Consider the following 14632-nt stretch of genomic DNA (forward strand, 5'->3'; position numbering starts at 1 on the left):
ACAGCCGAATATTACCGAACGACAACTCGCATGAGAAAGACTGAGAAAGAAGGAGTCGCGCGATACTTACGGACGTATGATCGTATGCGCGTATTCGATCGCTAGTTTTTTGTATCGAAAAATTAATCGCGATCGATTTTTAACAAGTTGATTCGTTTCTATCGAGAAATACGAAATTTGTGTCAAGCTGGATTAATCAAGAACATATTGAACATCGTGGATGCCGTTTCCAGTCCGGTATTTCCGACACGTGAGCGTTCACTTTTCTTACTTTCTACGAAAATGCGGCTTTGTGCTCTTGCTGTCAATTCACCTTCTCTCGCAGATCGCATTGAGGTTGGGTTTCGTATTGGATCGATTTAATAGGACGAGGTTATCCACATGTTCGTATGTCCTGTTCAAGACTTGTTCGTTTCTGTCATATCAGGTATTTACGAAATGAGATAATTTGCTGGTTTGGTTAATGATTCTTTCGACATTTTTATGGCAGTTATTCGAGACAAGTCAGCATAATTCGAAACAGATATTTGTCGAGGTATTTTCTGATTTAAGTTAGTAAATATGAAACGATTGATTCATGTTTCCAAGAAAAAATTATTGCTTAATTAAAGTGTAATTTTCTCGTGTCATAATTTTATACGGAATTTGAAGATTATTTTTATACGTTAGAAAATTTCATATCGAACTATTAACACGCATGCGTGGTTACCTGTCTTTTGATCGACTGATTGAACCGGACAGTAGAGAATAATGAAAAAAATAACGAATATTAGAAACGGATAAGCAAATCGGACTCTTCTTCTCTTCAGAATACAAATAACGATATATTAATTTCTGTTTCGCTAATTCTTGTTGGAAATTTTTTTAAACTTGTCATCAAATAATTATAGAAAATAATTTAACTATTTGAAGCGAGAAATTGTTGAATGAATCGTTTGAAACGATAAATATAAGTTCCAAAATTGTAGAATAAAGGATTATTTTGATTTCCAGCTTTGTTCGAGTTTGATTGCGTTTCACTAAGAACGATTCAAATTGCTCATACGTTTTTTTTTCAGATTACAATCATTATCGAGTGACTCGTCGGATTGCATTCTTTTTCGATCTCTATTGAGACGAACGCTTCCGCAATTTTTCATTTCGTTTCTCTCTGTTATTTGACGATTCTGCGATTTCTTACGGTAAAAAATATCATTTTTAAAATTCTTAAATTTACGTTGATTTACTAGAATTTAATTTCTACTTTGAAGAATTTCTTAATTTTATTCTGTAACAGTTGCCACGAGCTTAAATTACTCTCTAACTGCTGTGTGCTTTATGTGACGTCAAAAGCCGCAGGACAAAGCTATGTATATCCCAAGAAACAGCGGCTTCAATCTCTTGGATTAATTAGAAAGCTTAATTTTTCATTTTTGAAATCTCGTCCAATTTATGCGAATTATTTGTAAAATGAACAGCGAAGATATAAAATTTTCAATCTTTCTATAATTCAAAGAGTAAGTTTTTCCTTTTCTTGAAATTTTATGTTAAAATAATTCTTATTCTAAGTATTACTTCTTCAAAATACGATTTACAATGATTTCTTTGAATCTGAATTTTCAATTGTTTCTTTTTTTATCTTGATAAATCAATAGGGGAAATGTGTTTTAAAGTGTTGAACGAATGTCTACGTTTGATTAATAAATGATGGCTCTACCACTGAATGCTTTTCATACCCTTGACACCGAATTCAATAAAACGATTACACGGAAACAAACGTGAATGGAGGGAAAATACGTGAAACATTCGCATTCCAGTGAGGCTGCATGTAAATTCAATTGATAATCACGCTATGGGAAATTGTGTCTCCGTGAAACAAGAGTTTTTACACTGTTGACGATTCGATTTGCAAAAAGAAAAAAACATGGCTTCTCTATGCTTCATTTCCATATCACTATCTTATGGACGAAAAACTCGAATCTTTTTAAAATTCGTTAATCCACGACTCCCTCGCAATTTTCTTCATTTCGTTAATCTACGATTCCCCGACAATTTTGTCCATTTTAATTCGAGATAACCGTTTTCGAAAATTGCGGTCGCCTGAAATTAAAAAGTTGTACCATTAATAACATCGCGATGCACGAAGCAAATTATCGATGCTGATATTTGTATCGATATATTTGTAAATTGTTGAGAGTTTTATTTTACGATTTGTATTAGGAATAACGATGGAACGAACGAATTTGTTGCAACGGATTATGCAACGACATTGGAAAACAGGTTTTGTGTTCCTATCTCGAACTGGTAGTATTCGTCAGGGTCGAATTAATAGATTGGGCAATGTGCGTGTACGTGAAAGTCGCCAAGGTTGAGATGTTAACAAAGACTTTACAACGACGATGCACCGAGCTGAAAGATTGTCGCAATCTATTCTCCTATTATTGGTCTATTCTCCTATTGATGATATCTTTGTAGGAAAAAAATGCAAAAGGAAAATTGCACCGGCATTAGAAGCAATTCAATTCTACGTCAATTCGCACGTAACTCGTCTTGAAGGATAATTTACGTAACTTATATTAATGATTCATGATTATTATTATTATTATTATAACGTGTGATTTTCTCGTTCATATTCGCCTCTTGTGCTCATCTTTTAACGTTTTCATTGAAATTTCACGCGTATTTAGTTTACAAAACGCTACCACTTCTATGAATATAACAGAATAGATTAGAATTCTGACGAGACTTTTCACTTTTAACATCGTATTATCAGAACGAATAATTAACCGTTACTAACAAGCTTCGCTTTAAGCTACGCTAATTATCCCTAGTTACCGATATATCGAGCAAAATTATATATATATTCGTTATTATATACACCATACATGTTTAATGATTAATTAATACAGCGGGCCAATGCATAATTGCAAGTATCGCGATCATAATATCCTGAAGAGTATTCAACAGCGTGTAATTATCGCGCGGTACATCAATCGTGCCGACGATATTGCTGAAAAAACGATTCAAAGCCTCGTTGAGCCAAGATGGAAAGTCTTCTTTTCCTCCGTATTTTTTCCGCCAATTTAGAAATAATCGAATTCGCCGCGCCGCAAAATCAATTACCGACCGAGCGAACGTTTTCACGGCGAAACTGTCACAATGGCCCGATTCAATGACCCGATTCGAACCTGTGCGAAACAGGCATCAAGTCTCTCTCTCTCTCTCTCTCTCTCTTAAGGGCGAGCGCATCTCTATTCGCTTGGCTGGCTTTCACTTTAGGGAGATACGGGCATACTTAATTGCATCCTTTCTCCTCGAGATGCTGAATACCGAACTACCTACTTAACCGTTCTTAATATCGCAGTTTCACGATGCGTGACTCATCCTGGCTCATCTTTTCAAATTCGCATGGTGAAATTGCACGTCGAAATTGCCTCCGGCTTTGTAACGTTATCCTTAACCGTGATCTATCCTCCTGGTGAAATTCGTGTTTTATAATGATTGTTGCATTGTCTCGCGATTAATTTTTCAGAAACTTTCATAGAATCGAAATCTTTAAGCATATTCAATTATCGCGTTTCAACTCTCGAGAGTGTAAATTTTAGCAAGAAAGTGTGCATCTGTACACGATATCTGGAGATTCGTTTTCACATAATCGTCCGAATTTCGGATATTTCAATTTTTCAAAATTCTTTGCGCGAGATTGGAAATTATTATCGCTCGAAATATTGGGCGACAAATCTTATTACGCTTGAGCTCCGACTCCGTAAAAATTTTCACGTGAATTTCGAATCCTCGGGTATTCCAATTCATGAATAACCAAGTTTTTAAACACCCGAGTATCCATCTTTTTGAATATTTAAAAAGTGCTAGACTTTTTCCGCAATTCATTTTCGAAATAAAATTTTCCAACGTGCCCCGTTCTATTTACTTTTCAACGACACGATATATTCTGAAACGCAGATGGAATGGTTAAAACTATCTAACTTGGACGAGAGATCCTCGCATTAAAAACTCACCGAGATATTCAAGTAATATTTTTATATAATTGGGAATATATTTTAATGAAATTGATTTACGAGTAGAGTTTGCCATCCCTCCCCTTCCCCACAACTTTCGCAGTTGCGAGAGTCCAATTAAAATTCTGTAATTACAGTAACTCCGGGTTCATTCATAATGATGTTCACGGACCGCTACTTACTTTCTTTTTTACACCCCTTTCGAATGTACATACCGAATATATATATACATTTCTTTTTCTTCAATCAACTGCAGGAATACATTATATATCTCTCTCTCTCTCGATATCTTTATATGGATAGCCGTTGTTCGATATTGACCGATTTACAAATGGCTGGAACACAATACGCCGTTTAAAATATATTTAAATTTGATGAAAAAGCGGCGACCTCCGAGCGGGAAGAAAAAATTGCAAATGAATACGCGTTGATGGATGGATATTGCGTCATGCGAATCGAGAAGCACTTGAGCTGGCAACTTCTTTTTATCTTCTAAAAAAAGAAAATACGACGAAATGAATTTGTTATCGCGTTATTACGCAATTCGTAGGATTATCCATTCCATTGTGTCAATATTTTGCAGTTAAAAAAATAATTGTCATGATTAGAGATACGTGATTATATAATTTTATATATATATGTATACATGTTTTATAAGTTCGGGATCAGGGAGATAAGAGAGTGATTGTTCGCCAAAGAGTTATGCCTCATTTCTTGCGTATTCGAATTCCGTTATCCTTTTATGGGATGACCCGATAAATCTTGGTCGATTGGTGTGTAAATCAGAAAAAATGGTTAGAACCACTTTAAAAATGGCGGTGGAAAGGTTCTCGCCAATGGTTGTATCGATCGTTAACTCGTTGATTTCCCTCGACGAAGGTATAGTTTCGTCAATTTAGATAAGTGAAATTATATTGGGGGGGTTTGGGAACTGAACATTTTTCTTTTCAATTGATCATTCCGTTTAATCGAACCTCCTTCCATAAACGCCTTCCATAAATCCAATCTTTTTTTTACTATTTTCTCTTATTCTTAAATTTTTAATATACTTTATCTCCTTATCTCGTTAAATTACCATTTGAGATTCGAAAGGATTTAATCAATTTTCTAATAACAGATTTATTATCAAAATCGATTTTCACATTTCTCAATCAGACGGGTGGAAAAAGAAGAAGAAGAAGAAGAAGAGGAAGAAAGAACGAATTATTTAAAAGTTTAAGGAATTTCTTTAACAACGTCAACAAGAAGTTGAATCGATGCAGCGTAAAATAATCCTCTCGAAGCATAAAACAAAGTGGATACCGTTATAAACTATCCGATATCGTTTCCCTTTGTAAACTTTGCGCAACCGGTGGTAGTAAAGCCCCCTTTTAAAAATCATTTGTTAAATGAAATTCCGCGATAAAAAAAAAAGAAAGTCTTTCCTCATCCGTGGGGCTTCCCCTCCCCCCTTTCCTGGTAATGGATCAGCCTCGAGGGAGGTTTAAATTTAATTTTGATAAAAGAGCCTCACAAGCATCGTTTAACTTTCACATTTAAGGACACGAACGAGACGAGATGTTACTTTTCCAAGGGTACGGAATCGAAAATGCCCCGATGTCCTTGCGCCACGCCCGGATATTACCTCACGTTTCACCTATACGTTTCCTTATCCTATCCGGAAGCAGCCTCGATCGCGCCCTTAAAAGGGTTATATACTTCATCAATTCGACATTATTGCATACGAGATCCTCGTTAATTTTCGCAGATCACGAATTTTCCATCTTTTATACATCCGTCTCGAGATTAAACATTTTATAGCGCTCTTAACGTTTTTCATCTGAAAAGGGGAGGGGACCATTCTTGGCTCTTACGAACATTTCACGTTCATTGCGCGGGTATTAAGGCTTCTTTGACAAATTAACGCGGGGGAAAGGATATTGGAATGGAAGATTGGAAGGTTTCTGTCTTTTGAATTTTGTCTGTTATTTTATAAACACATTTCCAAGTAATTTTCGATACGGTTCTATTGTTTCAGACTTATCGAGAAATTTATTCGTTAATTCTAAATAGTCGTAACTTTTACTTCTTTCTTTTATTATAATCGATAATAAAATTATATTGCATGGAGTTGAAAGTTTATATTTTATAAGGCGTTCCATGGATTATTTTTCTGATATTATATACTTAGATTGCAATAATTTGTAGTAGAATTTAAATCTCAATTTTCTATAGGATTATGCGAAATTATCCGAATTATAATTATTATAAAATTTTAAATTTTATTCGGTGCAAAAATAAATTACATCGTATTAGCTTTTCATGAAATTTCCACGATACTTTTCTCCTCTCAAATTGAAAACTTCAAATTTGCAATGTGCCAAATAATACGTAAAGTGGATTTATCAATAAGCAACAATTTTAAAAATCGTTCCTTCCTACTTTCGACTTTATCTCTACATTTACGTAATTTCGGGCGAAAAATTATCAGGAAAAGGAACAGAGTAAGCTTGTTATAATTAAAAAGATGATTATTAAAAATATCAAAGTACGATGTCAACTTGAAAGACCACTCCTCGATTATTTATCGCGAAATTCGTGAAATTTCTGATTCGTGGAGAATTCACGTCTGTGCAAGTTATCCGGATGCCTCTTCTCGGATGACTGCTTGTTCACGAGTAAGCCACCGTGGTCGGCTAAGGATGCCATCCTTTTCACCTGGATATTCCTGCGCCATCACGCTCCATAAATCTAGATCTCTCGAAGGTTTCGCGAGAATCGCAACGATTCTTTACCCATCTTGAAATACATTTGCTCTTTTCTTATTATTGTACGGCGATGGGTCATTTAATTCCCCCGGAATTTCTTACTGGTTGTCGCGGTCAATGGAAAAAAATTTATCCACCGTGATAAATCACACGAACGATCCTCTCGCGGGGATTATACTATTTTTTAAGTGGTCGAAGGATCGTTGGAGAATTTATGGATAGCGAAGGAAAATGAAATCGCGCTGGTGAAGCTCGTGTAATAAAGGGTATAATAAAACGGCGGGATCTTCAGAAATCTCGGGGCGGCGGTACATTTCCATTCAAAAGTTTTGCCTCGTGGCTTAATCGAAATCCATTTCATATTAAAAAGACGTAATGCTAACCTAGAAAAGTTTACTTATATATCTCCTATTCCTGCTTATCGATTTATTTGATTTATTTGTACTGAATTTTCCCCAAAACTCGTATACATCGCCAGTGTAATGGATCTATTATTTTATTCGACGCATTATTCCCGGCTCGAGATGAAAAAAGATAGTAAAGTTTTCGCTTCAAATTTAAAAATATGAACTTGTAGAAACAAGAGGTTTGCAATTTTCTCTCTGTTATCATGATATTTCTCCTTTCAATTTGCGGGAAATAATTATTTTCGTTATTTACCCATTCAAAACGTTGTATCGTATTCAAAAGATACAACCAATCGAGTCAATGTTAAAGTTTTGTTCGTACTTTCAAAAATTTCGTTATCTATTCCATTTACTAAAAATCTTCATAACAATACTTCAATTTGATAAGAATTAAGCGAAGATTTTTCGTATCGTGTTGTAAAAGAAAGAAAATCTCGCAAAGGAATTAATCGCAATTAATTCAACGAAAGATCCTAAACTTTTAGACGTCCGTGTATAACTATCGCTCTTTCGCCTCCTTTTTCCTTGCCTCGAGCCAGATAACCGGAAGCGTTGATCCCAGGAAAAATTCTCGCCGCAGTCGACTGTAATGTAATCGCGGAAGAGAAACCTCACTCGGGTTAGAGACACCCACGGCTCGTTCTTTGGGATAATTGAAAACTTCTATCGGTCTCTTCTTTAAACGATCGCGAGCATCCAAAGCCCCTTTCACAAAGCGACCCTGTACAACGAAGCACAATTCGTAACCAATTAATTAATTAATAACCCGGAATTATTCGAAATCCCATCGAAATACAAAACATTTTTGAGCAAAATAAAAATTTAAGTTTAAGAATGGAATGTTTTAATTGACAATCTTCTCGAGGAGAATTGTGTTGAGATTGGCTCATTTGTTTTCTTCGGTTACAGTTGATTTCCTTTGTTAAATTTATCGTTAAATTTAAAGTAACACGTGAAATTGATCATGCATCGTGTTACAGAAGAAGAAAATTACATGAGAAAAATTTCATCCCATTCGTTTAAAACAAGGTTTAAACGAAATTAATCTTATATTTCCATTTCAAATTCGATAAAACCGATTCCCTCGATCCGATCTATTGAATTTTATTACGTGAAAGAAAGACTCGTTCAAGTTTTCTAACGAGTGTAAGGGATAATTTTAAACGGTTATCCCTCGGCGAACCCTCTCTCCTTGCCTCTTTGAGCCATGCGTTCGAAGTTGATCGCCGTCTAAGGCGATCCTCACACAGGAAAACGAGTGAAACGGGACGATGGATCGATCTTGAAACGGATTTGCAGGGCGATTGGCGTGGAAATCGAAATGCTCGCGGAATTTTCGATGTAAAAGGTGATCCAGATTTCGTCATCTCGAAAAACGATTAATTCCTTCTTTCCATTCCCCGATAGAAATCTTCTTTTCCGAGCTAATGATTCCGGAAATATAAGAATCGAAATAGCAGCGCATCGACGAGTGCAATTATACTGCTTACTCAATCCTTTCGTCCAATTTGCGAAAATTCTTTTCTCTCTCCCCTCTTGATAATTAAACTCGTCTTCTAATCCGCGAAAGACCGATGAAATTAAAGAAAAAGAAAAAGAGAGAAGCGTTTCCCTCGTGATTTATCGATCGGTTGGTCGGTGTGGACGGAGCTTAAGGCGCTCTCTTCCACCAAACGCGGCCGAGGAGGAATTGCGCGAATGAAGTTCTCATCAGGCAAGTTAAACGTCGCGTCGCGTTGAAAAGGTCCCGAAGGTAAACACGAGAGAGCAGGAAGAATTGTTACGGGTCCAAACAGAATCCGGTTTCCAGGTCAAAGGAGGAAAGAAAAACAGAAAAGAGAGAGAGAGAGGAAAAGAGAAAAAAATTGACACGGTTATATCAAGCGATAAACAGCGGAAACGAGTCGACTCTTTTGCACCGAAAGAATTATTTAAACGCATTGTGGCCGGGATGCGTGTTTCGTTTTTCGAAATACGACGACGAGAGACACGTCGTACGCGTTTGCGCGTTATGCATATGAGATACGTTCCAGAGATATCTGTGTATATATATATATATACAGCTGAAAATCTTACCCACGTACCTTCGAATCGAATTACATATAGGTAGATGTTTTCGCGCAAATCGGTTCAACACGCTTCGAAAAAATTATCGAAAGTAAAAATAAGAAAATGTGTGTGCAAATCGAGGCATGAAATTAATTCCTACTAACATTGCCATCGAATATTGACGATAATATTCATTTTACTTTCTATTTATTTAAAAAAGAAACACAAAATGATTAATCGTTATAATCACGTTGTTCGAATGAAACAACACTTTTAAATAAAGTCTAATCGTTATTTCCAATCCCTTTTTAGCTTCATCCGCAATGTTTCTTTAAAGATTAAAAAGTATCCGCGTTTAATAACGATTCCAATTCTTAAATAACATCTCTAGCAAACTCTAGAACTCTGAGTCGGTATCCATTGCATCCTCGTAAACCTTGCAAATCCACTGCCTCCTGTCCTTAACATCTGTCGGTTTCCTAACTTGCCCCCGCAAGAGGCACCGAGTGGACACAGCTTAACCCTCCCCTGGCTCGGTTTGGTAATTGTTCCAGGACCTGATGACGAAGAACAAGCAACGGAATTGGCGGCGATTTCTGGCCGGCTGCTTGGTCGCCGTGGTCGTGCTCGGCTTGGTCATCGCGGCAACGGTTCTTCTAACCGGAAGCCCGGACTCCTCGGCCTCGAGGACCCCCCTCGCATCTGGTATCTCTCTGGAGGAGTGGCTCGCGGGCTCGTTATCCCCAAAAAGTTTCAACGGGACATGGATCACCGGTAAATATATATTTTTAATCAATCTTCACTCATAATTGGGAAATCTTAATCGGTCCAAGATTTAACAGGTCGTTGCGTATAAAATAAGTAACTTTGCTTTGATGAGATAAATATCAATCGACTGTTTTGCAATTGGAACGATTTACAACGTTACAGTTTGTCTCTTTGTATAGAATAAAATGCTCCAAGATCGATACCTCCATCTTTCCAATAACACACGATTTCCAATTTCGATACCGCGCAAAGATATTACACCGCATTACACTAACCCAAAGTATCCAATACCTCTTTCATCTTTATCGAACGTAACGCGAGAAAAGGAAAGAAGAAGACACCCTCCTTATTACGTCTAAATTTAACTTATCCCACGATCTATATCGAATGGTAACCGTATTAAACCCTTGAAACGCAGATTTGATCGCGCATTCGGGGCGATCCGTTTCCAGTTCCAACAGCTTAAACACGGGAGAGGTGTTATCGAGGGGATGGACGACAAAGATTCACCCTCCTCGAAATCCCGATTAATCGCTGAAATCTTTATTGTGGCCTGCCGACGGTTTGCGATTGCGAGCAGGGTGGAGGGGATTTGACGTGGGCGCGGTAATTAGGGGATCACGGGGAGAGAATCGTCCCCTTGCCGAGGGAGGGAGGAGGCTCGGTCCATTGCCGCAAATTGAGGGGTTTCGATTCGCCGGCTGTATCTACACGCTACCTGTGTACCGGATGGCGCGACGTTAATTTCCCTCCGCTTATACGGGCCTATCGATTTGCGCCATTACACGCACGGCAAACATCATTTTCAGCAATCAACGAACCTCCCCTCCGATGAATCGAGAGTTTTTCAATCTCTCTCTCTATTTTCTTCCCCTCTCAAAGGAATCTTCTTTCCTTCGCTCGAATTCAATCGAAGGAAGGGCGAAAGGAAGACGGGTGGCCGACGTTTCGAACGTTGTTTGGTTAATTTTAAAATTATTTTTATTATCAACGTAATCTCGGTTTGATTGGTTATAACGAGTTTTGTCACACGCTGACAATTCGTGTAATTATCGTTCGCTCGTTCCTCGAGTTATTAAGTCTTGCGTCGTCTTTCCAGAAATCTTTTTTTTCCTTCTTTTCCAAGAAGTAATTATTTATAAAAAGATATCTCGATAATTTTCTTTTTTCGAGTTGTGGAAATTCGTCCAAAGTTATTAAAATATTTTTCGATCTGCGATTTTTAATTTAATCCTTACTCTTAACTATTTTCAATTTCCATTTTTACGTAATCTACGAACCATCGATTCTTTTATGCACGATCATGCGTGTGTCGTAAGAAAGAGCATACTTCCTGCTAATTTTTTCCCTCGAACGATCTCGTTTCGTTTTGGGATTAGCGGCCCTCTTTTGTCCCGGTAAATGGCGAAGCTTCCAGCGAGTTTGACACTGGTTGTTCGAAACCATTGTCCCGAACGTTTCTAAGGGAAACTTCACTTTCACTGGCCTCCGTTTCCAGGGAACAAAGATTCCATTCGGCGAATTAATTCCCCACCGCCCTGTTACCAACTTAGAAACTTTCCCCCTTTGACGATTCCTGCGCCAAGGAACATCAATTCCCTACGTGGAGGCATTCCACGACTCGTTCAACTCGGCCAAAAGTGCATACTTCGGCCTCGTTTTCTAACAAGACCGCTTTGTGAAACGTTGAATTACCGGTGTGTAAAAAAAAAAAAGGAAAGAAAAAGTAAAAAAAAGAAGCGAGCGAGGTAAGAATAGGTCGCTAATTGAGGGAAGGAAATGGAGAGAAAGAGAGAGGATCGCCGTTTCATTCCTCTTTCTCCAGCTCGGGACAAGGCATTAATCACGTTTCCATTAGAGGAAGTCTTGGAATTTAGAAATATATCATTAACCACCGGTTATATCGGTTTATACAACCGTGATCATCGAATCGTTCCGTGCAAATCTTTTCCCCTCCCCTCTCTTATTTAATCCTCGCGTGAATTATTACCGGCAAATTACTCTGTCAAACACCGTTCCTTCTTCCTTCCTTCCATGCGCGCACGCACGATAAACTTTCAAAGATGCAACCTTTCACCGAGCCTTCGCTCTACCGGATTCCTTCCTTTCTAGGTCTATTTTTAGTCCCGAATTCTTTCCCAGACGGGGGATAAGGAGCGGAGGTGTTTCGAAATCGGTTGCGTAATCGATCCGCAAAGGGGATCGATCCGTTGGAGAGATGACACCGTCACGTGGCCCGCATGCCGTCACGTAACAAGTGATACGAATCGTTCTGGACAGAATTTTCTGGCACGAGAGGAGCTGGGACGGGTCTCCTGGCGAGCTGCCTGACCCCTCCTCTCCCTCCAATCGTGACACTGGCGAAGAAGCTGGCGGTTGATCATTTCGGAATGCCGCTTCTCCAAAGTCGAGTGTCTCGAGACCATTTTCCCCAACCTTCCTCTTTCCATTTCTTTTCGAAGAATTTATCCGATTACTCCTCTCTGTACATCAGTTTTGTTAGCTTCGAACTCGATCAAGCCGATACTTTGAAAGCTCTCGATCAGATTAGCGATCGCTGCGTTCTTATCTTTGTCTCCCCTCCTCTCCTGGCTGCATCAGCCGCGGATCCTTTGAAGCTCGTTTTCATCCCGTTGAATTTTTCTTCGCAGGGGACGAGAAATAAAAATATTCTCGTGTATCTTCCATCCCTTTTTCCACGAAATTTTTCTCGAAACGTGTGATTTATGCAATATCTCTGGTTGGAGGGGGGAGGGGTTCTTCATATTTCACGTTGCTGAAGCGTATTGTGCGCCGTGGAAGGCTTTTGAAACGCGGCTGGGGACTTTTCGAGGAGAGATTCGGCTCGTTGAAATTTGACGCGGATTCCACTTGGATAAACTTTTTTCCTCGAGCGACATCGAGTATCGAGTAATTTCGAAATGATAATTTCTTAAGAGGAAATGATTGCAATTCCAGCTTCCCTTTCCTTCTTAGTGGATTTCTCTTACTAATAATAATAGAATTACTCTTCCACGGGGCGGTAAATTGAATTTCTCGCTTGTCGTTACATGTTGTGAAACGTATTATCGTACGAAGCTATCGAAATATCATATTCGAAATTGGTCAAGGTTTCCAGTAACAAGCTCGTGTAAGTGAATCGAGACGATATTTATTGAATATCATGATATATCTCTCGAATATATAAATAAATTTTATTTTTCAAAAAGGAAGAAAAAAAATAATGATTTTTATTTCCAATATATATATATAAAATGAATCGTCATTATTTGCAATTTATATAAATTTGAATATTCGTGTTGTTGTTGATTCTTTGAGTTTTTATTTATATTTACATATATTATTACACGTTTGCTTTTCTAGCCTGCTAAATCATCAACATTTTTAATCTCCTTTATCCTTTTTATCTTTCCCAGTGCTTAAAAGCATTATGACGAAAAGAAAAGGAGCTGGAAAACAACATAAAAGAATTTCTCGTTCCACGATTAAACGAAACTTTGAGATATCAACTACAAAATTTCGCTTAACAATATACAGTACCTAAACAAAGGAACAAAAATGATAAAAAAACCATCGTTAAAAATATATTCATCATTCTCCACGAACATTATTCCACGTTTACAAACGAGCAACAGTTCTCTCACAAAAGAACGTGCACGTACGAAATTCCCACTAACATTCCGCATCCTATCCAAATTCATCCCAAAAATTTCAAGATTTTACACAGGCAACGCAACAACAAAAGGCTCGCGAGTTTTGCATCCCAAAACTTTTATTCCCAAATCAATCCGCATTCCAGCAAAGAAACACGATCATCCCCTCCCCTTTTCATTCTCTCGTTGCCGTTTCAAAAATCAATTTCAACCAAAAGAAAAAAAAACCCATCGTTAGTCCCATTCTCTCTTCTTCGTACCTTTTGATTCGAACCTCCCTCCCCTTCCTTTCCTCTCCAGAAACTCGTTCCGAGAATCGTGCTCGTGAAAGAAACGGGGTGACAAGAAGGGAAGGTACGAGCGACAAGTTCCTCGAACAGGTTCCTCCAACTAACTTCTCCATCCCGTTTCTTTTTTTACGAACCCTTCAACCCCCCGTGAGATCAAAGAAATAGTCTCTCGCGAACGTCTTCTTTGTGACAGGATGCGCCAACGTGTGCGTCCTGAACGAGTTTCAACTGCTGTTTACGAACTCGCTTGTTTTATGTTTTTGCGCGGCTCCCCGGGAGAAACTTGGCCGAGGATCGTCTTAACTTATGCCGCATTATGCTCTTCCTCCCCCCTCCCTCGTGTCTCGTGCACGAACGAGGCTGTATCGCCGTTTTAAAAGGGGGAAATCTATCATCGAGGAGAGGGGAAGGGGTTTCTTGTTGATCTTTTGGAGGAGGTTTTCCTCTTCGTTTAATCCACTCAGTGAGCAAGTTGGCTTGGCACTGTACGATGATTCGAGAGGAAGTAATTACAGAGAAGAATCGCTCTGTTTGCGTGGAATATTTAATACGGGGGCGAGGGTGACGTTTCCATTGTTCCCGGTGAATTGAATTATTAACGGAATTAGGGTTGGAGATTTATTTCCAGGCGAAACGAATAATTAAATTATTAACGTTGCTCGAAATATTTGTTTCATTTGTTAAATTAAAGATTATATGTATAATTTTGTTGTTTTTTTT

The 14632-nt window shown here is 38.2% G+C and overlaps 1 protein-coding gene across 11 annotated transcripts in view; it reads left to right on the plus strand.

Moving 5' to 3' along the window:
• Window positions 1-14632, plus strand: part of LOC107994275 (venom dipeptidyl peptidase 4) — a 216983-nt gene that overhangs the window by 13810 nt on the left and 188541 nt on the right. For 9 of the 11 annotated variants that reach the window (XM_062077611.1, XM_062077614.1, XM_062077615.1 and 6 more), the window contains one exon: window positions 9756-9975. In XM_062077611.1, the coding sequence (XP_061933595.1) occupies window positions 9756-9975 (220 nt within the window). Of the gene's footprint in view, window positions 1-11; window positions 251-325; window positions 428-9755; window positions 9976-14632 lie in introns of those variants that run through there. The other 2 variants (XM_062077607.1, XM_062077608.1) reach the window with 2 other exon arrangements.

The sequence above is a fragment of the Apis cerana genome, linkage group LG7, assembly GCF_029169275.1.
Source record: "Apis cerana isolate GH-2021 linkage group LG7, AcerK_1.0, whole genome shotgun sequence".
Lineage (NCBI taxonomy): Eukaryota > Metazoa > Arthropoda > Insecta > Hymenoptera > Apidae > Apis > Apis cerana.